The sequence below is a fragment of the Podarcis vaucheri genome (genome assembly GCF_965113315.1).
Source record: "Podarcis vaucheri genome assembly, chromosome: 2".
In the NCBI taxonomy this organism is placed as follows: domain Eukaryota; kingdom Metazoa; phylum Chordata; class Lepidosauria; order Squamata; family Lacertidae; genus Podarcis; species Podarcis vaucheri.
Window position 1 is genome coordinate 112349348 of NC_138760.1, and position 18744 is coordinate 112368091.

The 18744-nt window shown below is 45.3% G+C and overlaps 1 protein-coding gene across 3 annotated transcripts; it reads right to left on the bottom strand.

Moving 5' to 3' along the window:
* Positions 1-1260: 1260 nt before the first annotated feature.
* On the bottom strand, positions 1261-18481 carry CCDC51 (coiled-coil domain containing 51). Of its 3 annotated transcripts, none has more exons than XM_082210381.1 (4): positions 18303-18481; positions 15895-16250; positions 12416-12580; positions 1261-2081 (listed from the first exon to the last, which is right to left on the bottom strand). In XM_082210381.1, exons 2-4 carry the CDS (start codon positions 16162-16164, stop codon positions 1317-1319), a joined length of 1200 nt encoding a protein of 399 aa, XP_082066507.1. In that variant the 5' UTR covers positions 16165-16250; positions 18303-18481; the 3' UTR covers positions 1261-1316. The 3 variants fall into 3 exon arrangements, with proteins under 3 accessions (XP_082066507.1, XP_082066506.1, XP_082066508.1); XM_082210380.1 differs by having other exon boundaries at positions 18296-18475; XM_082210382.1 differs by lacking the exon at positions 18303-18481 and adding an exon at positions 18036-18170.
* Positions 18482-18744: the final 263 nt, after the last annotated feature.

An 18744-nucleotide genomic window follows, 5' to 3' on the forward strand; every position in this document is an offset into this window, starting at 1 on the left:
TAAGAGGAAGGCACACTTGGCAAACCCTCACCGTGATTAACTCTCATCTGGAAACCTGTGTCCCCACTGTGGACGGACGTGTGGAACCAGAATTGGCCTCCACAGTCACTTACGGACTCACTGTTAAGACCGTGTTCATGGAAGACAATCTTACTCGGCTACGAGTGATTGCCAAAGAAGAATGGGCCATTAAGAGAATAGTGGAAAGGGGGCTTTGTGCAAGATTGCAAATGACTCTCCGGTTTCAAAAGATGTGTGATAATAAATCCCACAGGTGCGGTTTTCTTCATCTCTTGCATTCCCATGTCAGGAAAAGGTGCACCTGGAGAATCCTGCTTGTGTGCCTGCTGTGAAGGGAGGGGAGGAAGAAACTTCTTTTTTGAAAGGTGCATGAGCCACCAAGGTTGTAATGTCTCCCTCAACTCAGAGAAAGAAGGACAAAGCTTAAGTTGAGAGTTGCAGCGATGTGACCTAGAATTACAGCAGCAAGCTGGAGAGAGAATGAGTCAGGGCAGTGTATGATTTTTGTTTGAACCCAGGGCTGCGGCTATGGGATAATCAAGACCCTTTTGGGGTGTTAATGCTGTGAACCTCTCCATCATAGGCTCAGGCCGTCTATATGTGTGTAAGTAAACCATATATCATGAAGACACCGCAGTTTCCGCTGTCCCTCACTTCCAAGAGGAAACATGAACCCTGGGGAAATGTTTGCAACTGGAATCTTGCACCGCTTGGAGATTGGGGTGGTATGCAAAAATATTTTATGGCACAGCTGGCACAGCTAAGAAGCATGTGTGGGCAGGTAACAGAAGATGCCTGCAGAGAAGATTAGAAAGAAAAGAGGCATCATAGACCTAGCAAAACCCAAAACATCCGACTAACCAGCTGGCACATTTCATTTTAGAAGATACCCATGTTAGGATTTCAGAAGATACTGCAAGGCAGATTCTGGGAAATTGCAAAACCCGCATCCTTGCTAATTTGTTCTTTAAAAGTACGTCAAGTAAGGTTTTGCTAGCAGCCGTTAAAAAGGCTTATCCCGTTAGGATAACATAATATGGAAGCTGTTTTACCCTGCATCTGTCTCCCCACAAAAAGGAACTTGCAAACTTCATAAGCAGTCCGGAAAAGAACACGAGAAAGAGATACAGATTGTATGTTTTACCACAATGCATTTGCACGCAGCTCTAGTCTGAGGTACAATTTCGGGAAATTGCCTTCAAAAACAACCACACATTATCAAGAAGAAACCGTCAAGACTGAAGGGTGAATGACTCTTTATTACTCCAACAAATTATTCTTGGCTGGGCTGTGGGCTAATTCCCCTTGAGGAGGACGTAGAGCATGGGGAATGTGATAGCAAAGACAGTACATGTGAAGGCCGTGCTGTAGATGGAGTTCCTCTTCATTTGCGCTTCCAGTCTCCTTTCTGTGTTGCACAGTTCCAGAACCACATCTTCCGCCTCAAAGGTCTGGCTGCTCCCCTCCGTCGAAGGACCAAGCAGTGCTTTCCTCCCAGGTGCGGGCTCCCTTTTCACGTTCTGGACCTCGGCAGCCATTTGCCCTAAACTTTTTTCCAGGCTGCTAAGCTGCCGCTGCAAACTCTCGAGGAAGGAGCTCATCTGTTTGGAGTAGCTCAGCTGCTCCCTGACGGAAACTAAGAGAGGGTCTGTTTTTAGAGGAGTGCTTTTGGCTGAGGAATCCCCCACTGCTTCCTGCGAGGTCACGGCCACCGCTTGTAGGATGTCCTTCAGGTTGGCAACGAGGTCACTCAGATCCCTCTGCTGAGAGTTGTAGGTGGAGGCCTGCTCCCTGATCGCTTCCTGAAGATTGATAGGTCCCTTTTGTGCCTCAAAAACTAAGGCTTTCAGCTCCTGCAGCCTTACTCGGTTGACGTAGGTAGAACCCAGGACGCCAATAATGGCCCCCAGCACTGAGCCAATGATAGACCAGTTCTTGGTTTTCTCCGCTCTCGTCCGCTCTTTCTCGTGGCTTTCCCTCACGGCAGCAGAGAAGAGGGAGAAGGCTTCCCGCTCAGACTCCTCTGCAGTTTGATAGGTGCTCCGGTACCTCTTCTCTTCCTGCAAGGAAAACACACAGGCCTTGTTAAAAGAACAGCATGTTAGGTGCTGGAACCACCTCGGGAGACCGGTATGCGGGGGGAAACCAGTTCAATTTATGAAATATTCCTAGAAACTGTGAATCAAGAAGATCAATTTATTTTATTAATTTTAAAAAAAAATTAATTTATTTAACATAATTATTACAAAATATAAGCAAAGTATTGCAAATACATACATATATTTTTCAGATAAGCACACACACATATATAAGAAGAACAAATGAGAAAAAGGGAAGAAAAGAAGAAAGAAAAAGAAAAAATAAAGAGAAGAAGAAGAAGAGTTGGAAGAATTTCTTCCAAATTTATTCTACAAATATCTCAATAATAAAATTTCATTGATTGACTTCCATCGCTTACACTGCACTTCCTATATACATTTTAAGCAAGATTGTATCTGTTATTCCCTTATTTTTCCCATACAATCTCACACAAATATTCTAATCAATAAGTTTTCTAAATCTTTCATAAATCTATTCTAAACACAACCAATACCTTACATTTAATCTTTGTCTAGATCAATTTAAAGAAGTGTGGGAAAAGGAGACAACAGGGCAAATAGATAGTCAAGGCTGGGGGAAAATATGGGAGAAACGTACGTAGAAAATGAGTATAAGAAAATTATTATAAATTAATTTTGAGATGGTATTTAACACCATTCAGATTAAACCAAATAAGCAAGGAATATTTGGTGTTATGTTGGAGGGGATGCCAGGAAACAGGGAATTATGTTCACATGTGGTGGGGGTGTAAATATGTACAGTGGTACCTCAGGTTACATACGCTTCAGGTTACATACGCTTCAGGTTACAGACTCCACTAACCCAGAAATATTACCTCGGGTTAAGTACTTTGCTTCAGGTTGAGAACAGAAATTGTGCTCCAGCATCACTGGCGGCAGCAGAAGGCCCCATTAGCTAAAGTGGTGCTTCAGGTTACGAACAGTTTCAGGTTAAGAACGGACCTCCGGAATGAATTAAGTACTTAACCTGAGGTACCACTGTACATTTTTTTTTTTTTTTTGCAAAGGGTGTTTAAGGAGATAACAGAAATCACTGGGTTAAAGCTGACTGAAAGTCCAGAGGTAGCATTATTATCAATTTACGATGGGTGGAAGGTTCGCAGGGTTTGAAGGAATCATAGAATCATAGAATCATAGAGTTGGAAGAGACCGCAAGGGCCATCGAGTCCAACCCCCTGCCAAGCAGGAAACACCATCAGAGCACTCCTGACATATGGTTGTCAAGCCTCTGCTTAAAGACCTCCAAAGTAGGAGACTCCACCACACTCCTTGGCAGCAAATTCCACTGTCGAACAGCTCTTACTGTCAGGAAGTTCTTCCTAATGTTTAGGTGGAATCTTCTTTCTTGTAGTTTGGATCCATTGCTCCGTGTCCGCTTCTCCGGAGCAGCAGAAAACAACCTTTCTCCCTCCTCTCGCTTACAAATTTATTGACGAATTATTATAGCTAGGAAGTGGAAGGGGCAAGCAAAATATAAAATGGAAGAATGGTATAAAGAGGTGTGGGGTACAGCTGTTAATGATAAATTAACACGTGCCATTAAGGTAAGACGGGGAATATGCAGGAGAAATGATTTAGAGGAGATATGGAAGGTGTTTGAAGAAGTTGTACTGTTAAAAGCGAAAGGGGTCAAACCATCGCTAGAGGTGTTGGAATTTTGGGAGGTTGGATAGTTACAGTGGAATGGTCTCGGTGGTGGGGTGCACATTTTTATTCTTATTCATTTATGATTATTACTTTGTCAAAATATATAAATAAAGGAAGACCGTATGTGGCATAATCTGCCCCAGGATGATACTGGGGTTGCCAGCTTTTCACCATTCCCTGCTTCTGTGCCTTTAACAAGAGCTTGATGTGTGCAAGAACGCCACAGTGTTCTTGGTTTCATGCCAGGAACTGCTTCGCCTGTCAATTTCTCCCAATCAAGACTGCTGTCAAAGCTGTGGCTACAGGAGGTCAACCGCATGTGCATGTACAGGAAATAGCTGGCTTAAGTCTTTTTTTATCTCTGGCAGAAAAGGGGCTAGCAAGATCCTTCTCTAGCGAATACTGGGGGATTAGAAGGGAATATGACATCTTTGCCATCCCAGGCAGTAGCAATATAAAATGCACCATTTGTACCCTGCCTCTTTATCCTCAAGTCCACGAGCTCTGTTTGCACAAGCATTAAAATGGCTTAACATCACCCGTTTCATTCTCGAAGGGAATGTTCTCAAGATAAGGCTAAGCTAGACTGCGTGATGTTAGCGAAAACAGGGTGAAGAGGAGAGTCTTCTTCCCTTTATTTCAGTGAAGCTCCAAAATGAAGAAATAAGCAAACGGAAAAACTAAAAAAGTATTCCGTTATCAAAAGAATGTGGGATTCACAATATACAAAACACTGCTCCAAAGCCCCACAAACCCACCTGACACAATCAATAAACAATGGGAGGACGACACAGGCTATGAAATTAACCCCACCCAATAGACTAGAATGTGGTCTAAACCTTCCTTTAAATCCATATCAGCGGAAAGAAAAGAAGAGGAGGAGTTTGGATTTGATATCCCACTTTATCATTACCCAAAGGAGTCTCAAAGCGGCTAACAATCTCCTTTCCCTTCATCCCCCACAACAAACACTCTGTGAGGTGAGTGGGGCTGAGAGACTTCAGAGAAGGGTGACTGGCCCAAGGTCACCCAGCAGCTGCATGTGGAGGAGCGGAGACGCAAACCCAGTTCCCCAGATTACGAGTCTACCACTCTTAACCACTACACCACACTGGCTCTCAGAACTCACCCTGAAACTCACTTACAGATGGTACCTAACACCACGGAAACTGGCGCTGATGCGCCCGGAAACATCACCAAAATGCTGGAAAGGGTGCACCTCCACAGGCACATGCCTCCACATGTGGTGAGAATGCCCCAAAACCCAACTCTTCTGGACAACAGTCGTACAAGAAATAAGCAAAATAACTAAATGGGGACTAGAAGTCACCCCAGAATTGGCCCTACTAAACATCTTCCAAGACAACAATGCCCATTTACACCACAAAGAACTCATAGCCCACCTACTCTCAGCGGCCAGAAATATCATAGCCAGAAACTGGAGGGACCTGTCAGAAATAAACATGCAACACGGGTTTCAAGCGGTATGGGAAACTGCCTTACTAGAAAAGCTAACCCATAGATTGAAACTGACATGGGGAGAAATAGAAGAAGACAGCTTTACCTCCAGTATGGCTCCCCTTTACCACATACACAGCCCAACAAGACAACAACATGAACCCGATGTTAGAATTCCTGCTCCATGATTGCAGTCATGGGATTGTTGTCTATCACATGTGTAGGCCGAGCTCCTGACACCCACCAACAGCATACGATTCAATATGGCTAACTTAACCCAACAACCCCACGCACAAGCAAATCCCACTGCGGCCAACCAAAGACAATCACCCTTGGCCGCCCCAGCCTCTCTCACCACCAAGGAAACACAACAAGCGAACAGAATGAGAGCCTACCCAATGAGAGAGTGATGCAGACACAAAGACCCCACACATACACTAAGTAAAAGAACATAAGCTTTACCACCCCACCCCTTCTCTCCCGTCCCCCCTCTTTTCTTTCCAACCCTATACTGCATATAACACCAACGTCTCACGACAAATGTAACTGATCTGTAGAAAACACACCCTGAAGAAAGAGAAAGAGACGATGTGTGTGCTTTTGTAAAAGTGGAGAATCTTTAATACAGTGGTACCTCAAGTTACAGACGCTTCAGGTTACAGATGCTTCAGGTTACAGACTCCGTTAACCCAGAAATAGTACCTTGGGTTAAGAACTTTGCTTCAGGATGAGAACAGAAATTGTGCTCCGGCGGCACAGCAGCAGCAGGAGGCCCCATTCGCTAAAGTGGTGCTTCAGGTTAAGAACAGTTTTAGGTTAAGAACGGACCACCGGAACAAATTAAGATCTTAACTAGAGGTACCACTGTAAATAAAAATAAAATAAAAAAGAATGTGGGATTAAAAACAGGAAAGTAATCCCCGGATAATTTATACTTCCTTCCCCCCTTTTTAGACCAGGGGTGTGGATATTTTTGCTGTAGAGGACCATGTGGTGGTGGGTGGGTGGTCAGGAGACAATGGCAGTGACGTGGCAAAGGTGTTTTTTCCTCGCTCTGTCTCTTTCTGTCGCCCTCCCTCCCTCCCTCCCTCCCTCCCTCCCTCCCTCCCTCTCTCACACACACCTTGGCTGTGATGTGAAGGCCCAGTGTCATCCCTGAATGCCTTCCTCTTCATTGCAACCACGCTTCTTCCAGCCTGCCGAACGCCTGTTCCGACTTGCGATACTAGCGTACAAGGCGGCCTTGGAAATTACGAAGTTGTCCCGTTCCAAGTCTTTAAATAGACTGTGCATTGTGCTGTTGATTTCGAAGAGCTTGGTCTTTCGTTCTCAAACCGGGTCCCCCCTACCTGACAATAATCTCAACGATTATGGGAAAAACGAGAGAACATGCAGACTGTCCCCAACCTGATGAAGACACGGAGGGCAAGCTCAGGCAGGGAAGGAGGAAGGGCACGGAGCTGAGAAAAATACCCTAAAACTGCTGTGTGTTATAAGTGGTTATTATGAAAGGAAGAGGTAATGGCAGGGCAGAGGAAGGACCTGCCTAGATTTGAGGGAATCCTTGTAACAGTACCTGGAAGAGTGGGGATAGGGCTCCCTCTTACTAGGTCCCAATGGCAGCTTCTTTCCATTGCCCCATAGAGTTCAAAGGGAGCCACCAACAATGAAACCTGCCCCTACCTGCACAGCCCCCACCCTGTAGCCCCATGTCTTGGTCACACATAAGAGTGACCAAGAGAAAGGTCCCAGGAACCTTGTTTTTCTGCTATAAATTATTACCAAACAATGGGTGCATCCTTCCCCCCCCCCCCCGAGTTTAGCCCGTTATAGCAATGACTGTTTCACAAACCAGCTTCATGTTGGTACTTTCAGACCCTGCATTTAGGACTAATGCCTGCAAAAAATAGAGCTGGGGAGGAACTCGCATCTGCTTGACTAGAAAGAAATGTCAACTAGATTATCGGGATCCCAGCTCTTCCCTCGTTTCTCATGACCACTCTTTTCCCCGGGGAGCATAGCACAGCCCTGGGCTTTTTAAAGAACAACCTCAACGCACAGATGGAAGCGAACGAGAGGTTGGAACAGCTCCACCACAAACATGAACGACACAGAAGCAAGGCAGGCTGCAGTCCTGGGCAGACCACTGGTCCATGCCCTCTTGAAGTTTCCTCTGTAGTTTTCCCTGGCAACATCAGGACACGAGGAGACCCCTAGCCTGGTGGCTCGCTGGCTCAGGCTATGAAAGCCACGTCGCCAAGGAGGTGAATGCTGCAAACAACAAGGAGAAAAGTTGCTCCTGGGAAAAACGTTTTTCCTTTCACATTCCAGAAATCCTTCTTCTGAACCAGCTTGCGGAACTCACAGCCACATGATGTGGTAATGACAAGTGGGTTTACAGGCAGCTTGAACTGTGAGATCCAGTTCACGCTTATTAGAGAGGGGTTAAGTGTTAAGTGTTACTGGATATGCTTTAAAGGCCACAGGTTCACACTTGAGTATTCCCAGACAGGGCTGGAAGAGACATTTGCCCGAAATCCTGCAGGGCCATTGCTAGTCAGTGGACACAGGGCTGAGCTTAGACGGACCAAGAGTTCTGACTTGGCAGGTCATTCCTCCCTAGAAGTTAAGTCACACCGGGTGGCATTCAGAGGAGACCCACAATGGAATCCATTAACGTAACTAAGTTGGGTCCATTAATTTCAATGGGTTTACTCTGACCAGTCTGCAAAGGGAATCAACACCTACTGAGAATCGTAGCCTCAGAACGATGACCAATTCGTGGTGGTTAGGGTCGGCCAGGATGGCCAAGTGGAATTGCCACATCTATTAGCAACACATCTCTTCACACACCAATCGCTGGGCAGACAGAGGTAAAACTGGGAGAATTCTGGTGCCTTCATGTCTTACTTGTCCCAGAAGTACCCAGCCGGACATGGCAAGAAACAGAATTCTGGTCTCAACGGAGCCCTTAGTCTGATCCAGCAGAGCTTTATTTCAGAAAGAGACACACTGCTTATCCTCTTTCAGAAGGGAGAGATTAAATTTCCTAATCATTATGATGGCATGTGTGTATTTATAGTGAAAAGGGTTATGTAACCGAACCTGTGTAGCAAGTCCTGGCCAGCCGTCAACTATGATGTAAAGGAAGGCTCATTCTGGAATTATGTGAGCACAAAAAGAAGAAAGGGGATTTTTAACAGTATTGCATTCTTTTCGCCTTGCTGCAGGGGACGAAGGGATGAAAAGATCTTGTTCAAACTACCCCTCTGCCTGCACATCAACAGAGCTAAAACAAACAGACTCCGGGAAAGGAAGGAATGTCAGGCCCGCTGAAAACGTTTCTTCCAAAAAAAGAAGAGTTTTGTTGCTGAAGGCTGGCGAGCTGGCAGGAAGGCAAGGCACAGGAATCAGGGGAGAGGGGGAACCCATGTTTTAGCAATATGCTTTTTCAGACAAGCCAATAACAAATCATTTTAAATTCACCCGAAGCAGGAAACCAGCCAAGGAAGCAGGCAGATCATTAGATGACAACAGGTTTGCTGGAGCCTGGATGAGGGACCCTGCTAGTGTTGCTGGACTGCAAATCCCATCATCCTTGACCAATGGCCAGGCTGGCTGGGTCTAAAGGGAGCTAGAGTCTACCTGGAGGACTGCAAAAAGTTTCCCCATGCCTGTACTAAAGGAAGAAGCTTAATCGTTTCCTTCAGTAGTCGCTGTGCAATATGCTAGAAAGATACTCGCCCCCTGAAGCCTAATCCCACCAGCCCAGCCTAAGTGACTAAGTCAAATGGAAGTGAGAAGACATGAAGTACAGTGGTACCTCGGGTTAAGAACTTAATTCGTTCTGGAGGTCTGTTCTTAACCTGAAACTGTCCTTAACCTGAGGTACCACTTTAGCTAAAGGGGCTTCCCGCTGCCGCCGCACGATTTCTGTTCTCATCCTGAAGCAAAGTTCTTAACCTGAGGTAAAATTTCTGGGTTTGTGGAGTCTGTAACCTGAAGCAAATGTAACCTGAAGTGTCTGTAACCCAAGGTACCACTGTACTAGGGCAAATCGGCAAGGTAAAAATTAACAGCCTGCTGCATGTGATGGCATACACTCAAGAACTCTTAACAGAAACGTGTGAAATGGCCCATTGACTGAGGAAAAAAACGTGCAGCTAGTCCCTAAAACCAGCTTCCTCCAGGACTGGAAAGTGCTCGACATAATGCAAGTTTTAAAGAAGAAGGGTGGGTGGAGTCAGAGACCAAAAAAATGTTACCTTTGTACAAGAGGCTCTTTCTTCACACATTTGCTCATTCCTCTATCTGCTGCCCATCCAGGCAAGAAAGAAGCAGTAGCAGAGTTCAAGGACAGGGCAAAAAACACTCAAGGAGGGCTGGTGAAGGGGAGGGTCTGGGGAGAGCCCCATGGGTCAGATGGAGAGATATGGAGGGTCACTTTTAGCCCCTTGAAGAAGAGTTTGGATTTGATATCCCGCCTTTCACTCCCTTTAAGGAGTCTCAAAGCGGCTAACATTCTCCTTTCCCTTCCTCCCTCACAGCAAACACTCTGTGAGGTGAGTGAGGCTGAGAGACTTCAGAGAAGTGTGACTGGCCCAAGGTCACCCAGCAGCTGCATGTGGAGGAGCAGGGAAGCGAACCCGGTTCCCCAGATTACGAGTCCACTGCTTGGCCTCAGGTTCCCCACCCTTGGTTTAAAGATTAGAAACATACTGGAAACTGAATGCTGGGGTTTTCAGGATTGCCATTTCAGCAATTTCTATCCAAATGCGATTTTGGTTTTAAACGCAGTGTAAGGTAGTCTCTATGGGAGTACAGTCATACCTCGGAATGAATATGCTTCAGGTTGAGCCTTTTTGGGTTGCGCTCTGCGGCGACACGGAAGTAACGGAATGCGTTACTTCCGGGTTTCGCAGCTCGCGCATGCGCAGACGCTCAAAATGATTTCATGCGCATGCGCAGAAGCGGCGAAACACGACCCGCGCAGTCGCGTGTTATGTTCACTTCAGGATGCAAACAGGGCTCTGGAACAGATCCTGTTTGCATCCAGAGGTACCACTGTATATTGTATTTAATTATGGGGTATCAGAGTTTTTAGGGGGCTAACCAGGCTGGGATAGCTGGGATAACAGGCTTGTTGGTTTTTGAATGTCTGGTGTAGATTTTTTCAATTTCCTTGTTCTGTATGGGACAATGACAATAAAGATTATCGTATCATAATTTCTGCTCTTGCACTATGTAGTCAGGGGAATGGGAAATGAAACACCAGCAAGCCTCAATAGGCTTTCAGAAGCCCTACAAAATGGTTTTCTTGGTTACAGAGTTATCCCAGTCTAGTTTCTGCATTAAATAGCTTGAGGGAGCCTCCGCACTCTTAATATTCACAGCCTCTCCTCTAAGGAAGCGCTTGGGTTTTGTCCTCCAATAGGCCAAATCGGCAGCACAGTTAACGCTTCAAAGCCATTCTTTGTTCTTTGGCCCAGAACCGGACTGTACCTCCAGTAAGGATGTCCTCTTCTACTTTGTAAAGCAGACAGCTGGTGCTACATATATAACAACATGATAAATAATCATGTCAATCCTTGCCAAAATATTCCATACCCTGCAAACCGAAGGGGCTCACTGTCCTGGGGCTGCAGAGCTGAATTAAAAGAGAAGCATGCTTTGGCCCCAACCACTGGCCAGGGAAATAAGGGCCACAGAGTGTTGCATCCTCTGCCTCCCATGAAAAAATAACACGGCAAGGGGAAGGCCACTGTGGCGCCATCCGCTGGCCAAGCAAGGAGCAGCTGCAGGGAACTTGCTTCCCTACTCCACACCAGTCCTGGGACTACAAAACGGAAGGGAAGTTTGCTGTTGTCTCATCCATGCCCCAGTGGCGCGAATGGACAGTGCACCTGGCTGTTAACCAGAAGGTTGGTGGTTCAAGGCCACCCAGGGACAGCTGTGGGCAGGATCTGTGCATTGCAGGGGTTTGGATTAGATCAGTGGTTCCCAATTAGGGATCCGGGGAACACACCCACTTGCCTTGTTAATTGTACCACCTTCAGATTACAAGTAAGGAATAGCAATAGGCCTATAGGTTTATAAATCATTGAATGTGTTAATACAAATGGATGCCGTTAATATTGCAGTTGTTATATAAGGGATTGTTGTTTTGACTGGAGTGCAATTGAGATGAATAAAATTTTGGAATGCAAAAATAAGTACTGTATTTTTCCATGTATAACACGCCCCATGTATAAGACAAGCCCTATTTTGGGGTGCCCAAAATTAAGAAAATGGGGGAGATTGCCCAGAGTAGTTAAGTTTTTTCGGGGGGGGGGGGCGCACCGCATGACCGACAGTGCCAATCCTTTTGAATGTGGCGATAAGGAATCCTTCTGAATGTGGTGATGTACAACTAACAAATCTATCTGCAGAAAAGCAGAATGCCCAGTGTTCAGCTGAAACATGCTTCCTTGCAAATGAACAGATAAAAAGAAAATAATGCCACCAGAACCTATTTCTAAAATCCTATTCCTGCCATTCTGCCAATATGCCTGTGGTGGTTTGCTGATCACTGAAACTCTTAGCAGGCCTTTCAAAAAACAGTACCATCAGAAAACGGTTTTGGCCCCTTATTTAAAAAAAACAAAAAAGTAGTTCAACAACCATCAGCATCGTTGCACCTGCTGTTTTAGCAACCTTTAGTGCTTTTACATTTTCAAGTTGTGTTGAGGCAGTTCCAAAAGGAAGGGCAAAAGGTACCTTCGATAAATAAATGAAGCGAGCAAGCAGAACAGGGCTGCCTTCAGATGTCTTTTAAAGATAGGATAGCTGCTTATTTCCTTCACATCTGAAGGGAGGTTGTTCCACAGAGTGGGCGCCACTACCGAGAAGGCCCTCTGCCTGGTTCCCTATAACCTCACTTCTCGCAATGAGGGAACCGCCAGAAGGCCCTCGGCGCAGGACCTCAGTGTCCAGGCTGAACGATGGGGGTGGAGACGCTCCTTCAGGTATACTGGGCCGAGGCCATTTAGGGCTTTAAAGGTCAACACCAACACTTTGAATTGTGCTCGGAAACGTACTGGGAGCCAATGTAGGTCTTTCAAGACTGGTGTTATGTGGTCCCGGTGGCCTTTACCCTTTCACTCCCCTCACGGACTCTGATACACTCTTACCTGCAGTAATTTGTGCTCCAGAGTCGCCAGTTCCAGATACTGAATGTCGTCACGCGAGACTCTGTCTAAACGGTCCCGGATTTCCTTCAGTTTGAGCTGCTGGGCCTCCCAGGTTTCCCGAGATTCTCGTACAATCCCACGAGCGACCATGAACCTTTTTTCGGCCTAGAATAGGATGGGTCGGCAAGGGAGAGATGAGCTTGCCATCTACAAGTTTGGCAGCCTAACTCACTGAAGCCGGAGTGCTTGCATTAAACCATCGTTATCCACTCTGCGCCAGAGTGAAAGAGAGAGACAGAAAGGAGGGGAGCCGATAGGTAAAAGAAGGACAGGCTTTCCTATTTAATTAAAATGTGTTTATTTAAAGCAGCCTTTCTCAACCTGTGGGTCCCCAGATGTTGTTGAACTACAACTCCCATCACCCCTAGCTAGCAAGGCCAGAGCTCAGGGATGATGGGAGTTGTAGTCCAACAACATCTGGGGACCCACCGGTTGAGAACTACTGATTTAAAGTCTCCGAGGTCTCTGATGAAACACAATTTTTTTCTGGCCACATGGTGGTAGTTTGGTTTTTTTTTTTAACTTTACACACTCATACAATGGACTGCCTCATTCCAGCCAAATCTGGTTACTCAATTTACGGTATTTGGCCCTTTCCCTCTTCCTTGTGCCCTTTGGACTTTTCTTTTCTTTTTTTGCTGTCCAACTAGGATTAGATGTTGGTACCTTTATATTAGTCTTTTTCAAATTGATTTTATATTTTATGTTTTTTACAGCTCCCCACCTCCGGGTTTATCTTCTTGTCCTGCTATAAAATTTATTTATTTAAAACATTATTAGGAATTATAGGTACCGACATCCCAAAAGATCAGAAAAGACTTGTTATGTATGGGAAAACAGCTGCTCAGGTGATATTAGCCAGCGTGGATAAAAATAAATGATTTTTTAAAATAAAAATACTGGATTTTTTTTATTTAAATCAGATTTTTAAAATAAAATGCTTTTGGAGGAAAAATCTTAGTAAAGATAGTTTTCTATCTGCGACATTATAGTCCAACGGCTACTCATCAGGAAATAAGGATTTGTTTAAAGTTTTTCATGTGTGCTAAAACCCAGTCTAATTTTTTTTTAAAAAATTGTTTAACCACATCTGTTAACAAACATGGATACATATGCTATAATGTTATTGTTTTAGTTAAATACATTTTTTTAATTGTTATTAAGGAAATGATTATTTTTCTCCTTCCAATAAAGTACAGCAGAAAAGTTGTCCAAATATAAACATAATTATTTCATAATTATCTGCTTATGTATTTCCGATAGTATAACCAAATCAGTCATTTTTGATGTAACTGTAAAAAACTACTCCGAAAATTTATTATTCCAAAAATGAAACCTTCCTCTGGTTGTAAATATTAAGAGGATATCAGCAAGGTTGAACCTTTCTGTAAAAAAATGATTTAAATCAAGCCTTTCTGACTAGTGATTTAAATCAAGTCTTACTGACTAGTGATTTAAATTGATTTGATTTAAATCAAATCCACCCTGCAATATTAGTCCAGAGATGGAAATAAGACAAAGTCCCTACCAGGAAGGAATGGCAAACTAAGCTGATGGACTATGCCAAAATGGCAAAGCTGATTGGAAAGCTCAGGAACCATGAGGACAAAAACTCTTAAAAAGAATGGGAAAATTTATAATCTATTTAGGAGACCACTGCAAGCAAATGGAAACGTTAGCAGGATTTTAATCCCACTTGTAATGCAACAAATACCATGGATAAAATGGATTGATACAAAATATAGATTGTGGAATAATATGCAGTTCTTAACGTTGATAATAAATCCCACGGAGGGGGTGGGGCGAAGTTGTGAGATTCAGAGTAATCTCTATATATGAATATGTATTTGGCGTGTTATAATTTGTAAAATCAATAAAAAATAATTTCCAAAAACCCCTACAAAAAACATGATCTTCTCACCTTTCCTCAGAAAGTCTGCTAACAATCCATCAGATCAATTAAAGGTAAAGGTACCCCTGCCCGTACGGGCCAGTCGTGTCCGACTCTAGGGTTGTGCGCCCATCTCACTTAAGAGGCCGGGGGCCAGCGCTGTCCGGAGACACTTCTGGGTCACGTGGCCAGCGTGACTAAGCTGCTCTGGCGAGCCGGCACCAGCGCAGCACACGGAAACACCGTTTACCTTCCCGCTATAAAGCGGTACCTATTTATCTACTTGCACTTGGGGGTGCTTTCGAACTGCTAGGTGGGCAGGAGCTGGGACCGAAAGACGGGAGCTCACCCCACCGCGGGGATTCGAACTGCCGACCATGCGATCGGCAAGTCCTGGGCACTGAGGTTTTACCCACAGCGCCACCCGCGTCCCACTATCAGATCAATTAACCCTAGACGAATTAAGAGCAGTAGGCTTAAACAGCAATAAAAAGAGGTACTCACTAAATACTTTAAGTCAACTAACAACAATCAAAGAAATCAGGGATGGGGAAACCTCTCAGATATTGCTGGACTACAACTCCCATCATTCTTAAGCACTGGTCATGCTGGCTGGAGTCAGTGGGAGCTGTAGTCTGACAATATTTGCAAGGACTATGGGTTCCCCATTCCTGAATCAAAACAACAGAAGAGGAGTAAAAATGCAGTTTATAAAAAGCTAGGGGGGGAAACAAGAACACAGGGTTAACACTGGAATCAAAAGGCACCCAATAAAACAGGCACAGGCAAACTCGGCCCTCCAGACATTTTGGGACTACAACTCCCATCATCCCTAGCTAACAGGACCAGTGGTCAGGAATGATGGGAGTTGTAGTCCCAAAACACCTGGTGGGTCGAGTTTGCCTATGCCTGCAATAAAACAACTGAAATAGCTTCTAGAGGTATTTAAAAACTTAAGCAGAAGCCTTAAAAAGGATGGCAAAAGTCCATTAAGCAGGTAGCGAGATGACTATCTAGAAAAGGAATGCAAAAGCAGGGTAGACGGGTACTGAGAGGGGCCTCTCCTTAGTCCAGGGGTCTGCAACCTTTAAGACAAAAAAAGCCACTTGGACCCGTTTCCGAAGAAAAAAAACCTGGGAGCCGCAAAACCATTGCTACATTTAAAACAAATATATCTCCGGAGCCGCGATCTGACAGCGGGCGGGAAGGTGACGTCGGGACGGTGCGTGACTAATGCACGCACCGCCCCCATGCGACGTCACAGCCAGTACAGCGCCCGCCACAGTGGGGAGTGTCGGGGCGCACAATGCGCCTCCTCCCCTTGCTAGTATCCGCCCCGGAGCCGCAGCAAAGGTGTAAAAGAGCCACATGCGGCTCCGGAGCCGCAGGTTGCAGACCCCTGCCTTAGTCCCAGCCAGATGTATTTCAGAGAACTTGCTAAATCTTAAATAAGCAGGGAAGTCTGTACAGCAGCAATCAGACCTTCAGATACATTTTATTCAATATGTACCAACGATGTTGTCATTACCTCCGTCACGTTTCCCTGGGCCTCTCGGACTTCGTTAAGTCCGACAAATTCCTCGTACTTGTCCCACCAGCTCTGGGAGGTTGCAGAGATTCTCTGAATGGCGTTTCTTCCCAAAACTTTCCCAGCTTCTGATAAGCGATAAAGAACATTTGTAGCCACTTCCACAGCTGTCTTGGCTTCAGGCCTCTTGGAAGCTGGAGAGCAGTAGGCTCTCACTATATGTAGGCGCATTTTGTGATTCCTCAGAGGTATCAAATTGTGATGTTGCATGTTGTTGGCTCATGGGTAGCTAGCAACAGACACCATATGACACGTCATCAAAACTGACCATAGATTCCAGTCATGGTGGAAAATATCTGCGAGGATACAAGTGCAAAGAAGAAGGAGAAAAACAATCACTCAGAGCCATAAACAAACCTCTTAAAACAGTGTCCCTTCGATGCAGAATGGCAATTTAGGTAAGTATTTAAATTGACTTTGCAATATTTAATTGTCACTTTCACTTCCAGGATCAGCAAATGTTTTCCTTGAACACAGAGAATTACAGTGGTACCTCGGGTTACATATGCTTCAGGTTATAAACACTTCAGGTTACAGACTCTGCTAACCCAGAAATAGTACCTCGGGTTAAGAACTTTGCTTCAGGATGAGAACAGAAATCGCACAGCGGCAGTGGGAGGCCTCATTAGCTAAAGTGGTACCTCAGGTTAAGAACAGGTTCAGGTTCAGAATGGACCTCCAGAACGAATTGATTTCTTAACCCGACGTACCACTGTGCATGGATCCACAGCATGTTTTGAAGGTACCAAAGCAAAAACAGTCTTGGATCATATTTTTTTTCTTTTGCAATTGTCCAAATGATCACCAAAACAAGGGATGGGGAACCTGCTGTTTTCCAGATGTTTACTGGACTCCCAACAAGTATCAGTCCCAGCCATCCTGGCCTATGATCAGGAATGACCAGATTGTAGTCCAGCAACAGCTGGAGGGCACTAGGTTCCCCATCCCTGCCCTAAACGTCAATTCCTGGTTAATAATGCCAAATAAATTGGACGGGGTATAGTTTAGAGGGTTTTGTGGGGGAAGGGATTTGTTGCTGGTATTGATATTATTTTTTTGTATCTTTGTTTTAGATCTTATTTACTGCTATATGTTCAGTTTGGTTGTGGGGGGTTCATTAAACTGCTCTGGTAAGGTACGGGCAACTGTGTGGCCCTCAGCGCAGCGGTTTAAAGGAGCTGCTCACACTTTTGGAGAAAGAGGTGATCTCATCCCCGCCTGTGAAGGCGGAGGGAGCCCTGCAAACTGAGTCTGTGGCAGGAACAAGCTGCCTTGTCTATGACAGCTCGTGGTCCAGGGACGAGGCAGCTTGTTCCTCCCTTTCAACGTTGCGATGTATCACCAGATTGCGACGCTGAAAACCTGACATGGCCCTGCCCTACCGGCAACTCCTGCAGCCAAGCTGTTGCGCAACATATTGCCCTGCTTTCCTTTGGACATCAGTAGGGCCAAGCGGCCTTGTCGTCTGGGCAGCTCAGGACCTCCCGACACGCTGCCGAGGCTTGTACCTCGGGGAAGTCCCTTTGGTGCTGCTAAGTCAGCGGTTTGACTTCACCCTGGAGATGCACTCCATTGTCAACAACAACAACTGCTGTAAGCCACTTTGGAAACCTGAAATTTAATCAAAACAAAACAAAACAAATTAAAATAAAGAAAAGAAATCCTTCCAGTAGCACCTTAGAGACCAACTAAGTTAGTTATTGGTATGAGCTTTCGTGTGCATGCACACTTCTTCAGAAACACACGAAAGCTCATACCAATAACTAAAATAAAAAAATTCCTTCCAGTAGCACCTTAAAGACCAACTAAGTTAGTTCTTGGTATGAGCTTTCGTGTGCATGCACACTTCTTCAGATACCATGCACACGAAAGCTCATACCAAGAACTAACTTAGTTGGTCTTTAAGGTGCTACTGGAAGGATTTTTTTTTATTTTGACTATGGCAGACCAACACGGTTACCTATCTGTAACTGGAACCAATAACTAACTTAGTTGGTCTCTAAGGTGCTACTGGAAGGATTTATTTTATTTTATTTTATTTTGTTTTGTTTCAACTACAGCAGACCAACATGGCAACCTACCTGCAACTGAAATTTAATGAAAGCATTTTAAAAAATGGCCGTCCCTGTTCCCACTTTTGAGTAGCGAGGGGACCTTTGGGTGCTGGCCGGATTCCCAGCCCACTCGGCACCCCCAGCAGTTCTGGGCTCTGCTCCTGCCCCGCCTTTTCCTTGGGGGCGCTGCTCCCCTCCTTTCCCCCTCCCTCCATTCTCGCCCCACTTTTGCTGTATGGCAACAGCAGCAGCGCAGGGTTTTCCTCCCGCTCTCCAACCCCCCGCACCTCTCACTCTCTCTTTTTCTTTCTCTCTTCTTCTTCCAACTCCAGCTCACGGTCTAGCATAGGACTTGCAAATGCCGGGCAAAGAGAAGCTAAAACACCATGACAAAGTCCGGGCGGATGTAATGTATGGGGGTCGCTGGAAATAGACGTAGAAGATCCGTGTCTGTAGAGATAGGAAATTAGAGTGACACGCATCCCGAAAGACGGGTAAACGGAAGTCGTCATAGGCCGTGATTCGCTAAAGGACGCAGAGCGGTGCCACTCTACCCTCTTGATATCTCTATGGTGAGAGGTAAAGGTATGGAAAGCAGGCGACTGGATCGTGTGGGAGGCCGAAACCTTCTAGAGATGTTCTCTGTGGGGAATTCCATCTTTCAAACTGAACCAGCTATTCACGCTCAACTCTCCGAACGGACTGTATGATTTTTTTTGACGTCACTCTACACTTT

Coding starts and splice junctions, on each gene's coding strand:
- CCDC51 (XM_082210381.1), bottom strand. CDS start 16,164: ATGCAACATCACAATTTGATACCTCTGAGGAATCACAAAATGCGCCTA. Junction 12,581..15,894: donor CCCAGGGAAACGTGACGGAG/GTAATGACAACA, acceptor ATCCTATTCTAG/GCCGAAAAAAGGTTCATGGT. Junction 2,082..12,415: donor TGGAGCACAAATTACTGCAG/GTAAGAGTGTAT, acceptor TTTTCCTTGCAG/GAAGAGAAGAGGTACCGGAG.